General features: G+C 40.1%; 2 protein-coding genes across 3 annotated transcripts; both read right to left on the bottom strand.

The window, feature by feature from the left end:
- Window positions 1–151: 151 nt before the first annotated feature.
- On the bottom strand, window positions 152–4480 carry cyyr1 (cysteine/tyrosine-rich 1). The gene is made up of 4 exons (XM_055206265.2): window positions 3981–4480; window positions 2139–2238; window positions 1304–1464; window positions 152–958 (listed from the first exon to the last, which is right to left on the bottom strand). The coding sequence occupies exons 1-4, from the start codon at window positions 4039–4041 to the stop codon at window positions 828–830; spliced, it is 453 nt and encodes a 150-aa protein (XP_055062240.1). The 5' UTR covers window positions 4042–4480; the 3' UTR covers window positions 152–827.
- A 2444-nt stretch (window positions 4481–6924) lies between these two features.
- adamts1 (ADAM metallopeptidase with thrombospondin type 1 motif, 1) lies at window positions 6925–12736 on the bottom strand. Of its 2 annotated transcripts, XM_055206264.2 has the most exons (9): window positions 12597–12736; window positions 11769–12383; window positions 10438–10778; window positions 10199–10331; window positions 9654–10111; window positions 9371–9557; window positions 9098–9276; window positions 8798–8973; window positions 6925–8686 (listed from the first exon to the last, which is right to left on the bottom strand). In XM_055206264.2, exons 2-9 carry the CDS (start codon window positions 12364–12366, stop codon window positions 7969–7971), a joined length of 2790 nt encoding a protein of 929 aa, XP_055062239.2. In that variant the 5' UTR covers window positions 12367–12383; window positions 12597–12736; the 3' UTR covers window positions 6925–7968. The 2 variants fall into 2 exon arrangements, with proteins under 2 accessions (XP_055062239.2, XP_055062238.2); XM_055206263.2 differs by having other exon boundaries at window positions 11769–12672.
- Window positions 12737–14958: the final 2222 nt, after the last annotated feature.

Genomic DNA, 14958 nt, shown 5'->3' with positions numbered 1-14958 from the left:
TAAATGATTATATAAACGTTTCAGTTTGTAAATTTGGTCAAATTTTCGTAGTGCTTTATTGTCTTTGCTGCCACCGTGTGTTCATTCATTAAACTGCAGTTCTGTCTGGCGACCTCTGCTGACACAATTTAATAATGACAGAGCAATCATCTTTATTTCACAAAACTAAGATTTTATTGTAAGTAAAATACACGTACATTTAAAGTGTAGTTTCTTGTAAATGTGTACAAATTAAATAATACATTATGATGACCAACTGCCTGTGAAGTATGCAGATGTCAGCTTTCTCATTGTCAAAATCTAGTAAAACTTTCTTCTGCGTCAAAATTGCACCTGATATTTCAAATATAGTCATATTGAATAAATAAATAGTTTAGAAAAAAATTCCCAACAGACACAAAATTAATATTGCTTAATATATTGTGTGGCCATATCACACCAAGTACTGCAGGTAAAGAACACAGTGTTACTCTGCGTACAACATTAACAACAGTAATGAGGCTTATTTCCATAGTGGCCATTAATTTAATGTAGCCTATTTTCTTTTTGTGTCATAATAACAGTTAAATCTAACATAATATGTTTCACAGTAAAACACATTGATTATCTCAAGTCACTCATTTTAATTGAGCGTCCTGCCCCATCACTGTTCAGCAGATTTCTCATTAGAAGTCCATGCCGTCAGAAACGTTCAGATCCCTGTCTAAGAGCCTCTGTATGGCTGCTCGATGTATTTTTCCAGTTTCTTACAGTCGAGCGGAGATGCGGTCGGGTACCGGCTCATACAGAGCTGTTTCATCCAGAACACACGATGGGTTCATCTCATTTCATTTCCCATTGTATCCTGGATATGGTGGAGGAGGAGAGTTTGTTGCTCTGGGTGGAGTCGGTGTGTACGGTGGTGGCCGCAGATCTGTGGGATACATCTCATATTCATAACTGTACGGTGGAGGTGGACCTGAAAGAAACATGAAGAATTAAACATTAGACAGGTTCATAAATGTTTTGTTTATTAAGTATGTACTACAAAGACAAAAGCTTTTATAGAATAATTTAGTGGATAGGTTAAATACATTCCTTCAATCAGAATAAAACTTTGCTTTATAACACAAAACAAGTGTATTTGTATTTTATATAACACCTACTGTATAACCAATGTGAATGTTTTCAGTATGCTGCTAAATATGGTCTTTTTCAAAGTTTAATATGCACCAACAACTCATATATCAGTCAGTGTGAGAATATTTGCCAAACGGTTATTTAATAAAAAACATTTTTAATGTATGGGCTGAAGGTTATTTACCTGGGTAACCCTGAGTAACTGTGTTGATATATGAGGTACTGAAGACACCAACTCTCGCCCCACGCCCGTTCTTCACACACATACAGATACACAGAAAGATGGCGGCCGCGGCGCCCATCAGAAACACAACACCAAACACAATCCCTGAAATGGCCGTCCCCCTGAGACACCCGAGAAAGAGCAAGAGATCCACATCAAAACATTTAAAAGATCTGCATTATCTGTCTACTTTGCATCCAAATTTCTCTTTAGTTATTCACATATTAAAATAAGAATGACGTGATTCACACGAGGATCATTCATGTTTGCAGCACAAACTCTACAGAATGAGCTGAGTTTAGGGTTTATTCAGATCATCGTATGATTTGGTTGTTTGTTCTGATTAAACATACTTCTGTTGTAGCACAAAGGACAAACTAAGGTGGTTTGTAGTTAAAGGTGGGATTAACGTTGAAGTATTAAACCATTAGTTCAGCCTAGCTTAGTTGAACTCTAATCAAATGACACAGCAAAGGAAAATGTAATTGCTCAGAGGTTAATCTTTCATAGATCATGAGACTTATTTGAGTTCTCAGTTAAGATTCACATTTAAGCATTAAGTTTGTCTTTGGTGTTTCACCTGCAAACATGTTTTGCTCTTAGAAAAATCATTTTAATACAAAACAAGTTTCAACCAATCTGATTTATTCAAAATAAATATGTTTCTGTTCTCAAAACAGATCAATCTCAGACTGATGAGTCAAAGAGAAGAGAAAAAACAGCTGGCTATGGGTGGGTGGGGTCACAGGTCAAACTGAAGCAAGCATTGAGAAAGTGTGTGTGTGTGTATACTTACGAGAGCACATCTCCAACATAGGCATAGTAAGAACAGCAGAAAGGAGGCACACCATCACAACAGTACTCCATACAGCCATCACACTGAGCGTGACCACGACCTACACAAACACAATTTACTTTAAGATTTCCTGAAATGTTCATGTATTTTGACTCATTCTTGAGAAACACAAATCAGAAAAGAAATTAGCTAAAAGAAATCTGTCATTTCATTGTCATTCTTTCCAACCATTAAACAACATTTACTGTTCTTAATCAGCATTGACTCATTGTGTTCACATCAATGCATTTAATCATAATGCACCACATTTCTTTTAAATAAGCAATTAAAAATAACACCCCACTGGATTACATCAATGATAATCTCAATAACATCACTACAGAACAAATGAGAACACAACAAAAAGTAAAACGATTACACATTAATTGCCAAGATAATAATGTTGTTATGCGACAGACTTAAAACAGACTTCATCTTGTTGAAGCTAAATAAAGATTTGTTTTCTTTTAATTGTGAGATTGATCTGCTTTCAATAGATTCACCTGTTCAAAAATAATGCATTGATACAGAAAACCTGGAATATTATTATTTGTTGTTCAATGTCAGATATTATTCTGGCTGCACAAATATAAACTGTACAGAATGAGTCTCAGTTTTTTCTGTGACCTGAAAACTCTGAACTTTTCTCATCATTCCTGTAGCTGACAGGCGAGTCTGATCCTGTATGAGACGCTGTTAAATCTTCAGTTATGAGTTTGCAGCTGCCGGTGGACGTCTGAGGTATTTTCTGTCTGTCTTACAACACATTTTACTCATCAGAGCTCACGTATCATTTGTATTAAAGTTGTTTGATGTATGACTGACACAACTCTTCATTTGTGTTTACTTTTCTTTCAAACTTACTTTGAAGTCGGAACATGAATGCTTAAGAAAAACAGCACCGAATTAAAATCTCTGCCTGAACAATAAACAAAAGCATTCTTGTGCTAAATAAAAAAACTTTTCTTACATACAATAGACACCAAGAGCAACATGCATTAAATAATCCTTAAAACTCAACATGAAAAATCTATTCAACACTTTAAAAGAATCAATGCCCTATTTAAAAGTGTTCACATTTTACACAGATCAAACATTCTCCATACAAAAAAAAAATCCATTTGAAGGCTGTCCAGGATGAGGACGTCTTTTTTCTGTGCAGTAGACACAATTAGAGGTCTATCTCCTCCTCATCACAGTATAATTGATATAATGATGTCCTGTAAAGCAGCAGAGTTTGGCTTTCATTTGAGTGGCGTCTGTTTTCATCTGTGTCTCAGAGTCATTACGCAAATGTGTGGCGGCCCTGCAGACTGGGTGGTCCCCAAGAGGCCCTCAATTTACCTCTGGGTCCTGTCGGTCAACACATTTGGGACAAAGACCCTATAGAAGCACTAGTGCTAAAATCTTGCTACACACTCACGCGCAAGCAAGCACGCACGCACGCGCAAACGCGCGCCCTCATGATAAAGTTCTATGTCTTTTTAAGGGATCAGGATGGAATAACCACAGTACATTGATTTATACCCTAATCCTGAATAATTACCATACTCACATACCATGGTATTTACATGGAACTTCTATATATAAACATGGAAGCATCAAAAACACATGGTTAGTGTAACAAAGATGTTACATGAAGAAAATGTCTAAACACATCCGAAAGTGTTCCCAACTCCATTTCACTCCATTAAACTTCACTTAATCCGTAACTTATTTGAAAACCTCATCTCAATGATACATGAAGCAGTTTGTAGTTGTTCTTCTGTAACTTTTGAAACATGACAAGAATAAAGATGTTACCGGATAATAAGCAGAGAATGAGCGAATCCCTCAACAACTTCCAGCTCTTTTGCTTTTCCATAATGATCCAGAAGACAAATCACGCTTCTATCCAACTTTTACATCTTATTCAGTCAGAGTTAAAGTCTTTATAAAAGCGACGATATCTAAAACGAACGCGCTCTTTTATTCCTCCACGTGTTCGCGTCCATGTAAACTTCTCATCTGACTCTTTCCTCTTTGTCTCTCACTCCTTCCTTGCGCTATTTTCTTTCCTTTGACTCGATCCCCTCCCCCAGGAACAGCGCCCGGATGAAAGTCCTCTCCGAATGCGACTGCGAGGAGACGCATCGAGCGCGCAGACAAAACAGAGACGCGCCGCCTCCGCCGTCACGACTTCTCGTGTTCCGATCAGTCCGGTTACCGGAGGAACAACACGACTGGCGCACGATCATTATTCGCGTTCAATAGCGCCAAATTGCGAGCTCATCTTGTCGTGAGTGTACCTCGTGTTTGTCTAAATTTAGATGAACATCCCTGACCTGGCTCAACATGAATACATAAAACAAATACACATGCGCACACATGCTTTCCACAAATCTTGTTAAAAAGCATCAATTACAAATGAAATGTGTGCACTGAAAGCTTTGGGTAAAATTCATCATTAGAAATCCTTATAGAAACAGGGTTCCCACGGGTCCTTGAAATCCTTGAAAGAAATTCAAGGCCCTGGGAAGTTTTTGAAAATATACATACAAACATACAAGTCATTGAAAGTGCTTGAATCTATTTTATGCAAGAAGTTTTCTAAAAAAAAAACAAAAGCGAACATATAATTCCCTGTGTAGTGTAGGATAATATAATTAAAATTCTAGACTTTTTAAGCACACGTGCTAAACTGTTCACTTTAAATGCTTATATCTTCTGTATGCGAATGTTGATTTATACCAAAATGCTTTTTTGTATAGTAGTGTTTGACACATGAAAACGTCTCGGGTTACGTATGTAACTGTTGTTCCCTGAGAAGGGAACGAGACGCTGCGTCTCTCTTGCCATACTTCCTGCGTCCCTGTAACGCCGTCTTTGGCCCTGTCCCAAATGGCACACTCCGGACTTGTGGTCCTCCTCAGAGTCCACACTTTAATGACATCACGTAGTCCAGACTTTAGGGACCCTTGATGCGAGTCCACGTGGGTGCACCGGAGTTGTATTTTGGGACAGACTCGAGCATCACACCGGAAATAGGTCGAGAAGTTGCCCGTCAGTGTAAACTCCTCCCTTCCGTCACCTGATTGGTCTGATTGCCCTTTCGCAAGGACTTCTGGGTTGGCAAAGTGCGCGAAGCCTGCTGCAGTGCGGGCTTTGCTGAAGACCGCATCAAGGGGGCAAAGGAGGCGCTGATGAGCACACTTCAAAGCGTATAAATGACAGATGGGACACCCTACAGACTCGTAGACTAAGCGAGAACGCGGAATTTAAGGCCACAAGACCAAAAGTCCACATGAAGTGCACCATTTGGGACAGGGCCTATAGGCAATATTTCAGATATCGATATACTTACTGGCTCCCGCGACACCCTGTCTTTGTTGTTACTGTAAGCCTCATCATTGGTTGAATTTGATATACACATTCAGACGCACTTACCCCTGGAGGCGTCCCTAAAGTGTCACTGCAGTGACGCAGCACGAGTTCCCTTGAAAGGAAACCTTAACAATGTATCTTTAAAGGGTATTGGACCTGAAAGTCTTTGAAAGCCCTTGAATTTAAGGTTAACTAAGGTCAAAAATCATGCAATGTTTGTTTAGTGGACAAATAATGATAATATGAAATATTCAGTTATAATGAACATGTCCTCATGTTTGATGAGTGCACAAAGCTGCACATTTACACTGCCTCTCATATCAGTGAGATTTAACTTCTTCTCAGAAAGTTGCAATTGCAAGACCACAAACAATAGCTGAATTCTTCCGTCTGTGAAATTGTGACAATATTACCATTGACAGATAGGTCAGATGAAAGGTTTTAATGTGTCAGTTTTGGTATCCTGATATTCAGTCCCTTGTTATTTTGCTGTAGGTTGGTTGTATTTATTATTTATCATCTGAAGAACTAACTGAGCCCTTGCAATACAATGACTGAACGACTAAACCCAAGTGTGTGCTCTTTAATTATTAAAGCTTGTTATATAACTAAAGACTTTATTATTTATATCCAGTCATGTGTATACGCCACACAGACCCTCTTTCAACCAGTGTAATGTATTTGGATGATTTAATTGAAATTAATTTGTATTTCATTTATCCTGGAGGAGTTTATAATCTGAGCTCTAGCACTTTCATTGTCATCATTTTCATTTTGTATATAAAATATCTGTGACTTATGTAACATTAGCTGTCAACAACATGTGGACATCAACAACACAACCCCCCAACATAAATTACGAAATATATTTTATTAATACCATTAACAAACAATAAATTATGCTAAACTAGTTACCTTAACATCCTTTACAGCTCCACTATTGGATTCATAGCTTCACCATTTAGCTTCAAGTATAAAGGAGAAACTTAAATACTTATTTTTCTAAATGTATTTTCTTTTTGTGAGTCTTAGCTATAAACTGTATAGTGTTTATGAATCCCTTGCAGTACCTTCATGGACCACCAGGGACCCCAGGCTGAAAATTCAAACAGTGTCTCTCACCCTTTTCACTTCAAGCCCCTCATTGTTCAAACTAATATTTGAGCCCCTCCCCAATTTATTTGTTTCTACATAAGATGTAATCATTACAAAAAATAACCAAACCAAATTGTTTTATGTTATTTTAATGTTTTCTTTTTGTCTTATTTTGAATCATTGTAATTCTTCTTAAGGACCCTTTGGAAATCTGTTGAGCCCCCCGGTAAAGAAACACTGATTTAAAATACAATACTTAAATGGCAAAAACCACACACAAACAAAGTAAGACAGCAAATTTGGATCACAAATCAATGTGATACTTTATTCATAAACCTAAGATCATAGATACTGTATAAATACTCTAATATAATCTACATCCTTCAGTTATTTCAATAATAACAACAAATAGAAATACAATTCTTATATAAAAGCAACAAGATTATATTAAATGAGCTGTACAAAAATAAATAACGTTTGGATATTCTGTACAAAAAAATACCGCATTAAAAAGACACCTTCTCAGAAGGCAGGAGAGGATTACTTATGAAGTAGAAGTAGGAGAAAAGTCCCTCACCATATCTCTACACAATCACACAAAACACAAACACACCCTCTCTTTCAGATATATAACCCATGCTCTCCCTCCTCCTTAAACTATGATAGCTCTTGATATGGCTTTGCATATACCTATGAAGCGAAACTTAAAGCTAATGTGCATTGTGAGTCTTACATGAAAATGCATAATACCTGTTGTTGTGTTCGATTAGCAGCACGTGTGCCTAGCTGAGGTGAAATATGGCAAGAATTTTGGCATGAAAACACGTGTGTGTTAAATATGTGCTCTGAGCCAGAGTTTTAAATAATTCAAAGAGATCCACTAGAGGGCGCTTTTAATGCCCCAACTAACGAATTCCAAGTACTGATCTAGACCCTGGTAGTAATATAATAGTTTCATCTGTAATAAGCTCTCGTTCCATCCTATATATTTGCTTGCAACACATTAAACCTGCTTGTCCAGTCCAGCTCGGACAAGCGCTATAGCATACATTCCTGAATCATTCATCATACACACTCAAAATCTAAAATGCATGACATTAGCATCCAAAGCAGCAGAAGTGTCCGTATTCTTATCCTCCATCACAGCTGTCATAACAGGAACACACTGTGCCAGCTTTGTGTCCTTTACCCAGTGTTGGATGGCCTGGAATAAAAACACTAAATGAAGTTTGATTGCAGTCTCTGTCATAAGGGTCATTCGAATCCCAAAGGCACCAGATGCAACTCGCAGGATTACAGCCATTAAAGTCGTTTCAAGTCTCGGTTGTTAGTTTCAACAGGGCGTCTGGTTGCACAAGTCCAGGAGAGGTCGTGGCCGGTCTATTGAACTGCAGCTTTCATGAGGCAACATGTGACCATCGTGTCCTACGCAGCGCAGTAGACGCTTGCGGAAGCCTCTGCCACATGTTTTTGAACAAGCAGACCACTCGCCCAGCAGCCAAGATTGACAAGCCTGCACCCCGCAGGATTGTGACGACGCAGGGCGCAGTTCTTCCGGACATTCTTTCGACTGACGACCATAAGCGTTGAGACAGATGACGACACGCTTCTGGACCCCACCTCCGCAGGTCTTCGAGCAGGGTCCCCACTCACGCAGGGTCCATTCGGCACCTCCTGCTTCGCTGATGGCGTTAATAGACAGTCGGTTGGGGTTTGAGACTGGACGGGGGGCAAAGTAGCTGTATTTCACTCGAGGTCGGGGGGAGTCACCAACCGATAGCACTTGAATGGTAAGGGACTCAGGTAAAGGAGCAAAGCTTCGCAGGCGCTCTAGGTTGGCGGAGGACCCACTGTAACGTAGCAGTGCACCTCTCAAAGGAATGTCGGTCTCTAAAGTGGTGAGCTTGTAGTCGCCATTCAGCAGATATGTACCATCTTGTCTACGAACTGCCAAGTAGCTGTTATCCTGCCGACGGCCTCCCAGAGATTTCTGCTTGACATCTAGGTGTGTGGCTCCAGCAGGAATTGTCACCACATCCTGATAGCCCGCCCTTAAATGCAAAGCAAAAAGCAAAGGTCAATATATATGGAGTGGAATTTAGTAAGTTACTTCTTATAACCCAAAATAGCTGGAAGAACTTTTGGGCAAATTCTGGGCTCACCTTGCACGTTCCATTGATCCAGACACTTTCTTGCAAGTAGAACCATCTCCTCCACAGACACCACACTTGTCGAAACGTTTGTTGGAACCAATGATGTGGTCACAACCAGCTTTCACACACTGGCCCTGGACGCAAACCGAGGTGGAGTCTGGGGTACAGGGTGTTCCATCAGCCACCTAAAGACCATCAAAAGAACCAAATGATCAGTCAACACTGGCACTCGCACTTGTATCCTTACCAACGTTAGATTTGACACATGCAAACAACTCTTAGCAGGTCATGGGTTGTCAAGACATTCACCTTTGGTTTTAGAACAAAGAAATAGCCTGTTCCCTTTGCTCGGCACACCAACTTGCAGCGGTCCTTGGGAGACACTCCCGCATACTTCGGCACCCACTCGACACCTTCCCCGGAGCCAAATGACACTTGAGAGGAGATGTCATTGTGGGCCAAACACTGTTCCTCACGGAATGTCAAACCTGCACATGGAAAACCAGATACAGATGAGTGTCAAGCGGCTAACATCTCAATGTACTGCTGAAGGCGTTTTTTAATGACAGGACTATCCCATACCATTGCTGTCAGGGCAGGCCTCAGTATTGCAGGAGCGGTACTGAATTCTTTTTCCCTCACAGAATTTGCCTCCGTTTTTGGGTAGGGGATTGTCACAGTCCCTGAAAGAGTACTGCACACCTCCCCCACAGCTACGTGAGCAGTCTCCCCAAGGACCCCAAGATCCCCATCCGCCATTGACTGGAGTCTAAAAAAGTAACGATACAGAATTGTTGTTTGTCAAAAGACAAAACAATCAGCAGATCAATATGTTGCATATTAATATACAACAATTGGTGCTCACCTGAAACTTGGCTGCCTCGCTCTTGCTCAGACATTGGCCTGCCATACAGTAGCTGTCAGACCCACAAGGCGTTCCGTCGGCCCACGGAAAGTTCTTGGTCTGGCAGACCACCAAACCGTTTGTAGTTGTGACGGTGCACCAAAGAACAGCGCAGGTGGTGCTCGAGTCAAGACAATGGTGTGACTCCTCTCCAAACGTGAGACGGCACTGTCTGTCAGCATTGTAAACGGTACCTGGCAGAGATTGGGGTAACTGCTGCGGTCTCTGGGGCTTGTCCAGTAAACACTGACCGTGGCCATTGTCCAGGAAAGACGTGATCATCAGAGCACTGCAAGGAGACCAGGGCTGAAGCTGGTTCAGATTTGACAAGGTAGAGGCCATCATGTGGGAACTCCAGTGGTCACCATTAACACTAGCACATTGTTTGGCATCATCGTGGGGCATGTTAAACACATGACCTACAAGAGAGGCGAAACCATTGTCTTTAGTGACCTACAATAATGTCGTCACATAACTTTATACATGAACATCAGGATGCATCTTACCAAGCTCATGCGCTACTGTGAAGGCTGCCTGCAGGCCGTCATCTTCAATAATGGAGCAGCTTCGATCAGGATCGCAGGCAGTGCCTACATCGGCCATACCCAAAGTGTCACAAGAGTGAGCGCCACAGATGTCCTGCAAGGAACGAAGATGATAAATATAAGCCACACAGTTGCATTCATGAACAGAATTACTGTACTACTGAATGACTTGATAAAGCTGTAATGAAATGAAGTCTCACCTGTCTGGTAAACAGCACTGCTGTGTCATAATGCTCTGGATGGCGGTCACTTGAAGGATTGTGCTGTTTTTGCCACTGGCAAAAGTTCCTGAGCGTAAGCGCGGCATTGGAAGACACCTGTGGGCCGTGCTCTTCTTCGTACACAACCAGTAGCTTCACGACAGCCAAAGTGATGGAATTATGAATTGTAGGATGACGATACAGTCGAGATGCCACCGCCATGATGGTTAGCAAATAAGGTTTGAGTCCAGCACCATGAAACTCTGCCATTGACTGGTCCGCCACAATCATGATCTCCAAATAGCGAGGAGTGGACACAAAACGACGGGCTCTGTGGTGCTCTGGAGGATTCAGAAAAACAGAAAACTGAAATCTAAATCTACAGCAACAAAGGGCATTTATGCATTAGACTTTCTAGTATTTACATAATTCCTATGGAACTGTAAGATGGGGCAAATTTGTCCATTTAAAAACAGAAGGCTTCATTAAAAACATTTGTCTAGACCCTGAATGTAAGTTGATGTTGTGTATAGGTTTGATCTGTTTTCAGTAACAGAAAGATTGCAAAAAACAACATGGACTATTAGTGAAAAAGTTTTGATTTTATGGGGGCAATAATTAGTAAAGCAAGTCGCTATGCGTTGTCTTGTTTTAATTAAACAAAAAAAAAAAAAAGGAAATTAAGGGAATAGAAATCTAAGCTAAGCTTGTGTAGATCTCTATTTGACTAAGCTTCTTTCTGCTCCGCCCTGTTAATAACTTCTGCAAACCTGTGCACTTTCAAGCGGAACGTTGGCGGAAACACGAGCTTCAGTTCTTCACTGCTGATCTGCGCAACATGCGGTACCAGGAGGAGAACTTCCACGTCTCTACAGCCAATACTCAATCACCTCCCACTCCCCCAACCCTTCAGGGCTACAACTCCTTCCCTTCTTTTGCGTATGCGGTGAGCTGACTGTCCTCTCTAAAAAGTTAACCCTCGCAGCGCTTTTAAAAACCACTTGTCTACCCTTCAGAGAGCAAAACGTTTGCGTTAACATATTCTGAAAATAACTTCTCTGATTGTAGTCGAGAAATTATTTTGTTTGATCTAACACTAGACTTGTGTTTTATGGGCAACTCTCGTTAATTCACTCCATATGCGAAGCGCGCACCGAATGACGCGGAGTCACTGAGTTTACTGGGGTTACCGGGGGTGCGCGTAAAATATTACGGGAAAAGTCTTTTAAAATTGAAATATGTAATTTTGCATCTTTATAAAATGCATAAAGGAAGTTTCCCAAATGCACGACACATAAATAATAAAGTTTACATTGTCAAAAAAGATTTACCTTTAGAACCAGCTGGAATGGGCTCTGCTTTTGATTTGATCGCATCTGGTTTCTCGGGGACGCGCTCCTCTTCCTCGTTCACGCCACACTTTGAACTGTTCTCCTCTGCCAATATTCCCCGTTTTCTTCGGCGAATGACATGGACGTCTCCGTCTGTGGACTGCACCTTTCCGCTGGTGTTTTTGGGCTGAATGAAGTACTCTTCAGTACCGACATAAAAGCCGCCGCGCAGTCCATCGCACACGTTAATCGCAGCGGCAGAAGGTTTGTCACCCTCCACGGTTCCTGAGAAAAAGCATCGCGCCTCTCCCGCGCTGTCAGACTCCTCGGACTCCGGTTTACCAACCATTTGAAACACAAACCCAGGTGCTAAAAAGGTTTGGTCCGGTTCCAACACAAGCACCATACGATCTCCAAAGACGTCCAGCTGATAGAAGCGCTTCTCCGAGTCCTTTTGCCGTGCCTCTTCTGTATGGGTCGGTTCGATTTCGTAAGGGTCGATCCGGACCGGCACCACTGTGCTTTCCTCCCACGCGCTCTGCGCCGCGTTAACGCACAGAGCTGCAATGAAACCCAGTATAACGCGCAAAAAAGACATTATATTCCCGTCTGGTCCTGAAAAAAAACGAGAAAATATTAAAGGACCGAATGAAAAATCCTGTTTTTCAAAGTTCCAAGAGCCTGAAGCTGGTAAACGAAATATCACAGAAACAAACGAGAAAACTGGAATAGATATCAATCCAGTGCTGATGCCTACATAAATAAAAAAGTTATTGTGCCGTGGACTGAGTGAATCTTTAGCAGCAGAGTTAAAGTCGAATATATCACCTTCCAAAGGAAAAGACAAGTCTTGAAAACAAGTTTTCCTCACTGTCTCTTCTAGTTTGAACTCTTAGAAACGAGCAGCGCCCGGCTCTCTTTATATGGCCCGGTGCGGGTCCACCCCTTTCCTGAAGCCCCTTTGATCCAGTGCAGTACGCAACAGAGCGCTGGCGCACTGCCACTATAATCACTCATCAGAGTACAACACTTACTGTCCAAACCATCATATTACAACTTTTAACTCTCCAACTCTCTCTGTCTGTGCATGCATTCTGTGACTTCTGTAATTCAGCTGAGTTCATTCATACATAGTGTGTCTTTTACGCACATAAAGAATTCAGTTTAAGGTTACTTGGGACAGCACGTGTGTTCACAGATTTGTCACTTTTGATTGACTGAGATGTCAAACATCTGAATGAACCTCTGGCTGAAGCGCAGGAGGTTCGGACAAAGAGTTTAAGGTGGACCGGAGGGTCTCTATAGGCGCGTGCGCGCAGACTATTTGAGATCCCGCAAAAAATCATGGTCCGAAATCATGGTCTCTAAAAACGTGTTTGTTTCGGACGTGTATAACGCTCCAGATTTAATTAGACATTAAAAACGTCCCAGGACCCTCAAAGAGAAAGCACATACAGTCCAAGAACACCGTACTGACAAACAGAACACAATGGACCACATATTGTCTTTCATTCTCTTATTACATAAATAAATTTTTCTATTTCTGTTACTGAATCAGACCCTGCAGACATTAATGAACTTGTTCACTACAGTATAGAGTCGCTATTCAGTGATAAAAATACATTTAACTTCACACATTTAAGCTGAAATATATGAAATGACATGTTAAGTCATGAAAAGATAATTTAACGAGCTCATCAATCACAAATATCTGAATTAATATGAATTAACGAATGGTTTGAAGTTACCGGACGACCTTAAGAGATGAAAATATCCTGTGAAAGTTACACGCAAATCCACGAGATGGCAGCAGAAACCAGCAGATCTTTCAGAGACGTTTATAATAAATAGCAACAGTTTGGACAAATAGGAAATAAAGTGGAAAACTATATTTTTATTTAATCAGGATTGCAGTTAATAATTAATAATATTATTCATCGGGGTTCTCTGCAACAGATCTGCAGGGTCACATGACAAAAAGTAAATAAATAAATAAAATTAATATAATCTCATAAAATATATATAAAGTAAAATATAATGAAATAATTAAAGATACAAAATAATTAAAAATAGTTAGAGAATGTGAAACTGCAGGATACTGCTGGAAAGTCTTACACATGTTTTACTAACAGCACGACTTTTATATATTAAGCTATTTCTGAAAAATAGGTTTTGATTATTTCATAGAAATTAATGAACACAATATTAATGTAAATTACTTATCTTCGAGAATTTGGTTGTTAAAATATTAAATTGTTAATTTAGCCTATTTTTGTATTTATTTGCATTTAATTCAGATGTAATTTGACCTCATGTGAACAGCAGGTGGCTCAACAGCCTCATAAATGATGTCTGTGTGTGAAAACCTACATAAAACAAAATCCACTTTCAGAACTACACAAGATATTAATAAATCAACGTCAGTAAAACCAATATATAACATATTACTTACTATAACATATTACTCTTCACATAATCAGTTATAGGGAAAATATCTGTCTGTCAGGCATCAGAGAGTGATGGAGATATATAACATTATTTCATGCTCATATAGCCCAGGAGATTTAATGGAGGTCTTCATTAGGTTTTATATCAGAGATGTTTCTAAAATTGCTTGAGTTGATGCATGTTCCTGTAGCTCACTTAACAGAGCACACACAGCTCAAGGGCTTGATCATCTGATGATACTGTATGATAATTCATTGTTGTTCACTTGTTGGATCATCTCATTCAATAAACAGTTTAAAAGAGAGTTTAAGGTCTATATATCAGTGTTGACACTAATCATTTGCTTGTGTCTCTTAATAGTTGAGATTGATGGTGAGATTATTTTATGGTCTTCTGTGATTTACATCATTAATCCCAAGTGTAGAAGTTGACAAGTTTCTTTTATAGGCCTAAGTCAGGATAGTTTCAGAAAGCAATTGTCATCACAGAGTGTGCTGTATATTTGAACTCAAAGTTTTCAAGTCAAAAGTCTGCTTCTTATTAAAAATAACTTCAATCTCATTTAAGTCAAATATCTTAAAGGGATAGTTCACCCAAAAATAAAAATTCTGTCATCATTTACTCACTCTTATGTTGTTACAAACCTGTATAAATGTCTTTGTCCTGATGAACCCAAAGGAAGATGTTTTGGGCAATGTTAGTAACCAAACCAACATGAGCCCCATTCACTTACATAGTATTC

The sequence above is a fragment of the Misgurnus anguillicaudatus genome, chromosome 3, assembly GCF_027580225.2.
Source record: "Misgurnus anguillicaudatus chromosome 3, ASM2758022v2, whole genome shotgun sequence".
NCBI classification, from domain to species: domain Eukaryota; kingdom Metazoa; phylum Chordata; class Actinopteri; order Cypriniformes; family Cobitidae; genus Misgurnus; species Misgurnus anguillicaudatus.
The sequence above is the reverse complement of the archived record's forward strand: the minus strand, read 5'-3'. Positions and strand labels throughout refer to the sequence as shown.

Excerpts from the sequence above, each read along its gene's own strand:
- cyyr1 (XM_055206265.2), bottom strand. The coding sequence starts at position 4,041 with ATGGAAAAGCAAAAGAGCTGGAAGTTGTTGAGGGATTCGCTCATTCTC. Across the intron at positions 2,239-3,980 it reads CATTCTCTGCTTATTATCCG|GTCGTGGTCACGCTCAGTGT; the intron begins GTAACATCTTTA and ends GTGTTTGTGTAG. Across the intron at positions 959-1,303 it reads AGTTACTCAGGGTTACCCAG|GTCCACCTCCACCGTACAGT; the intron begins GTAAATAACCTT and ends TGTTTCTTTCAG.
- adamts1 (XM_055206264.2), bottom strand. The coding sequence starts at position 12,366 with ATGTCTTTTTTGCGCGTTATACTGGGTTTCATTGCAGCTCTGTGCGTT. Across the intron at positions 10,779-11,768 it reads CATTCCAGCTGGTTCTAAAG|AGCACCACAGAGCCCGTCGT; the intron begins GTAAATCTTTTT and ends TGAATCCTCCAG. Across the intron at positions 9,277-9,370 it reads GGCCTGCCCTGACAGCAATG|GTTTGACATTCCGTGAGGAA; the intron begins GTATGGGATAGT and ends TTCCATGTGCAG.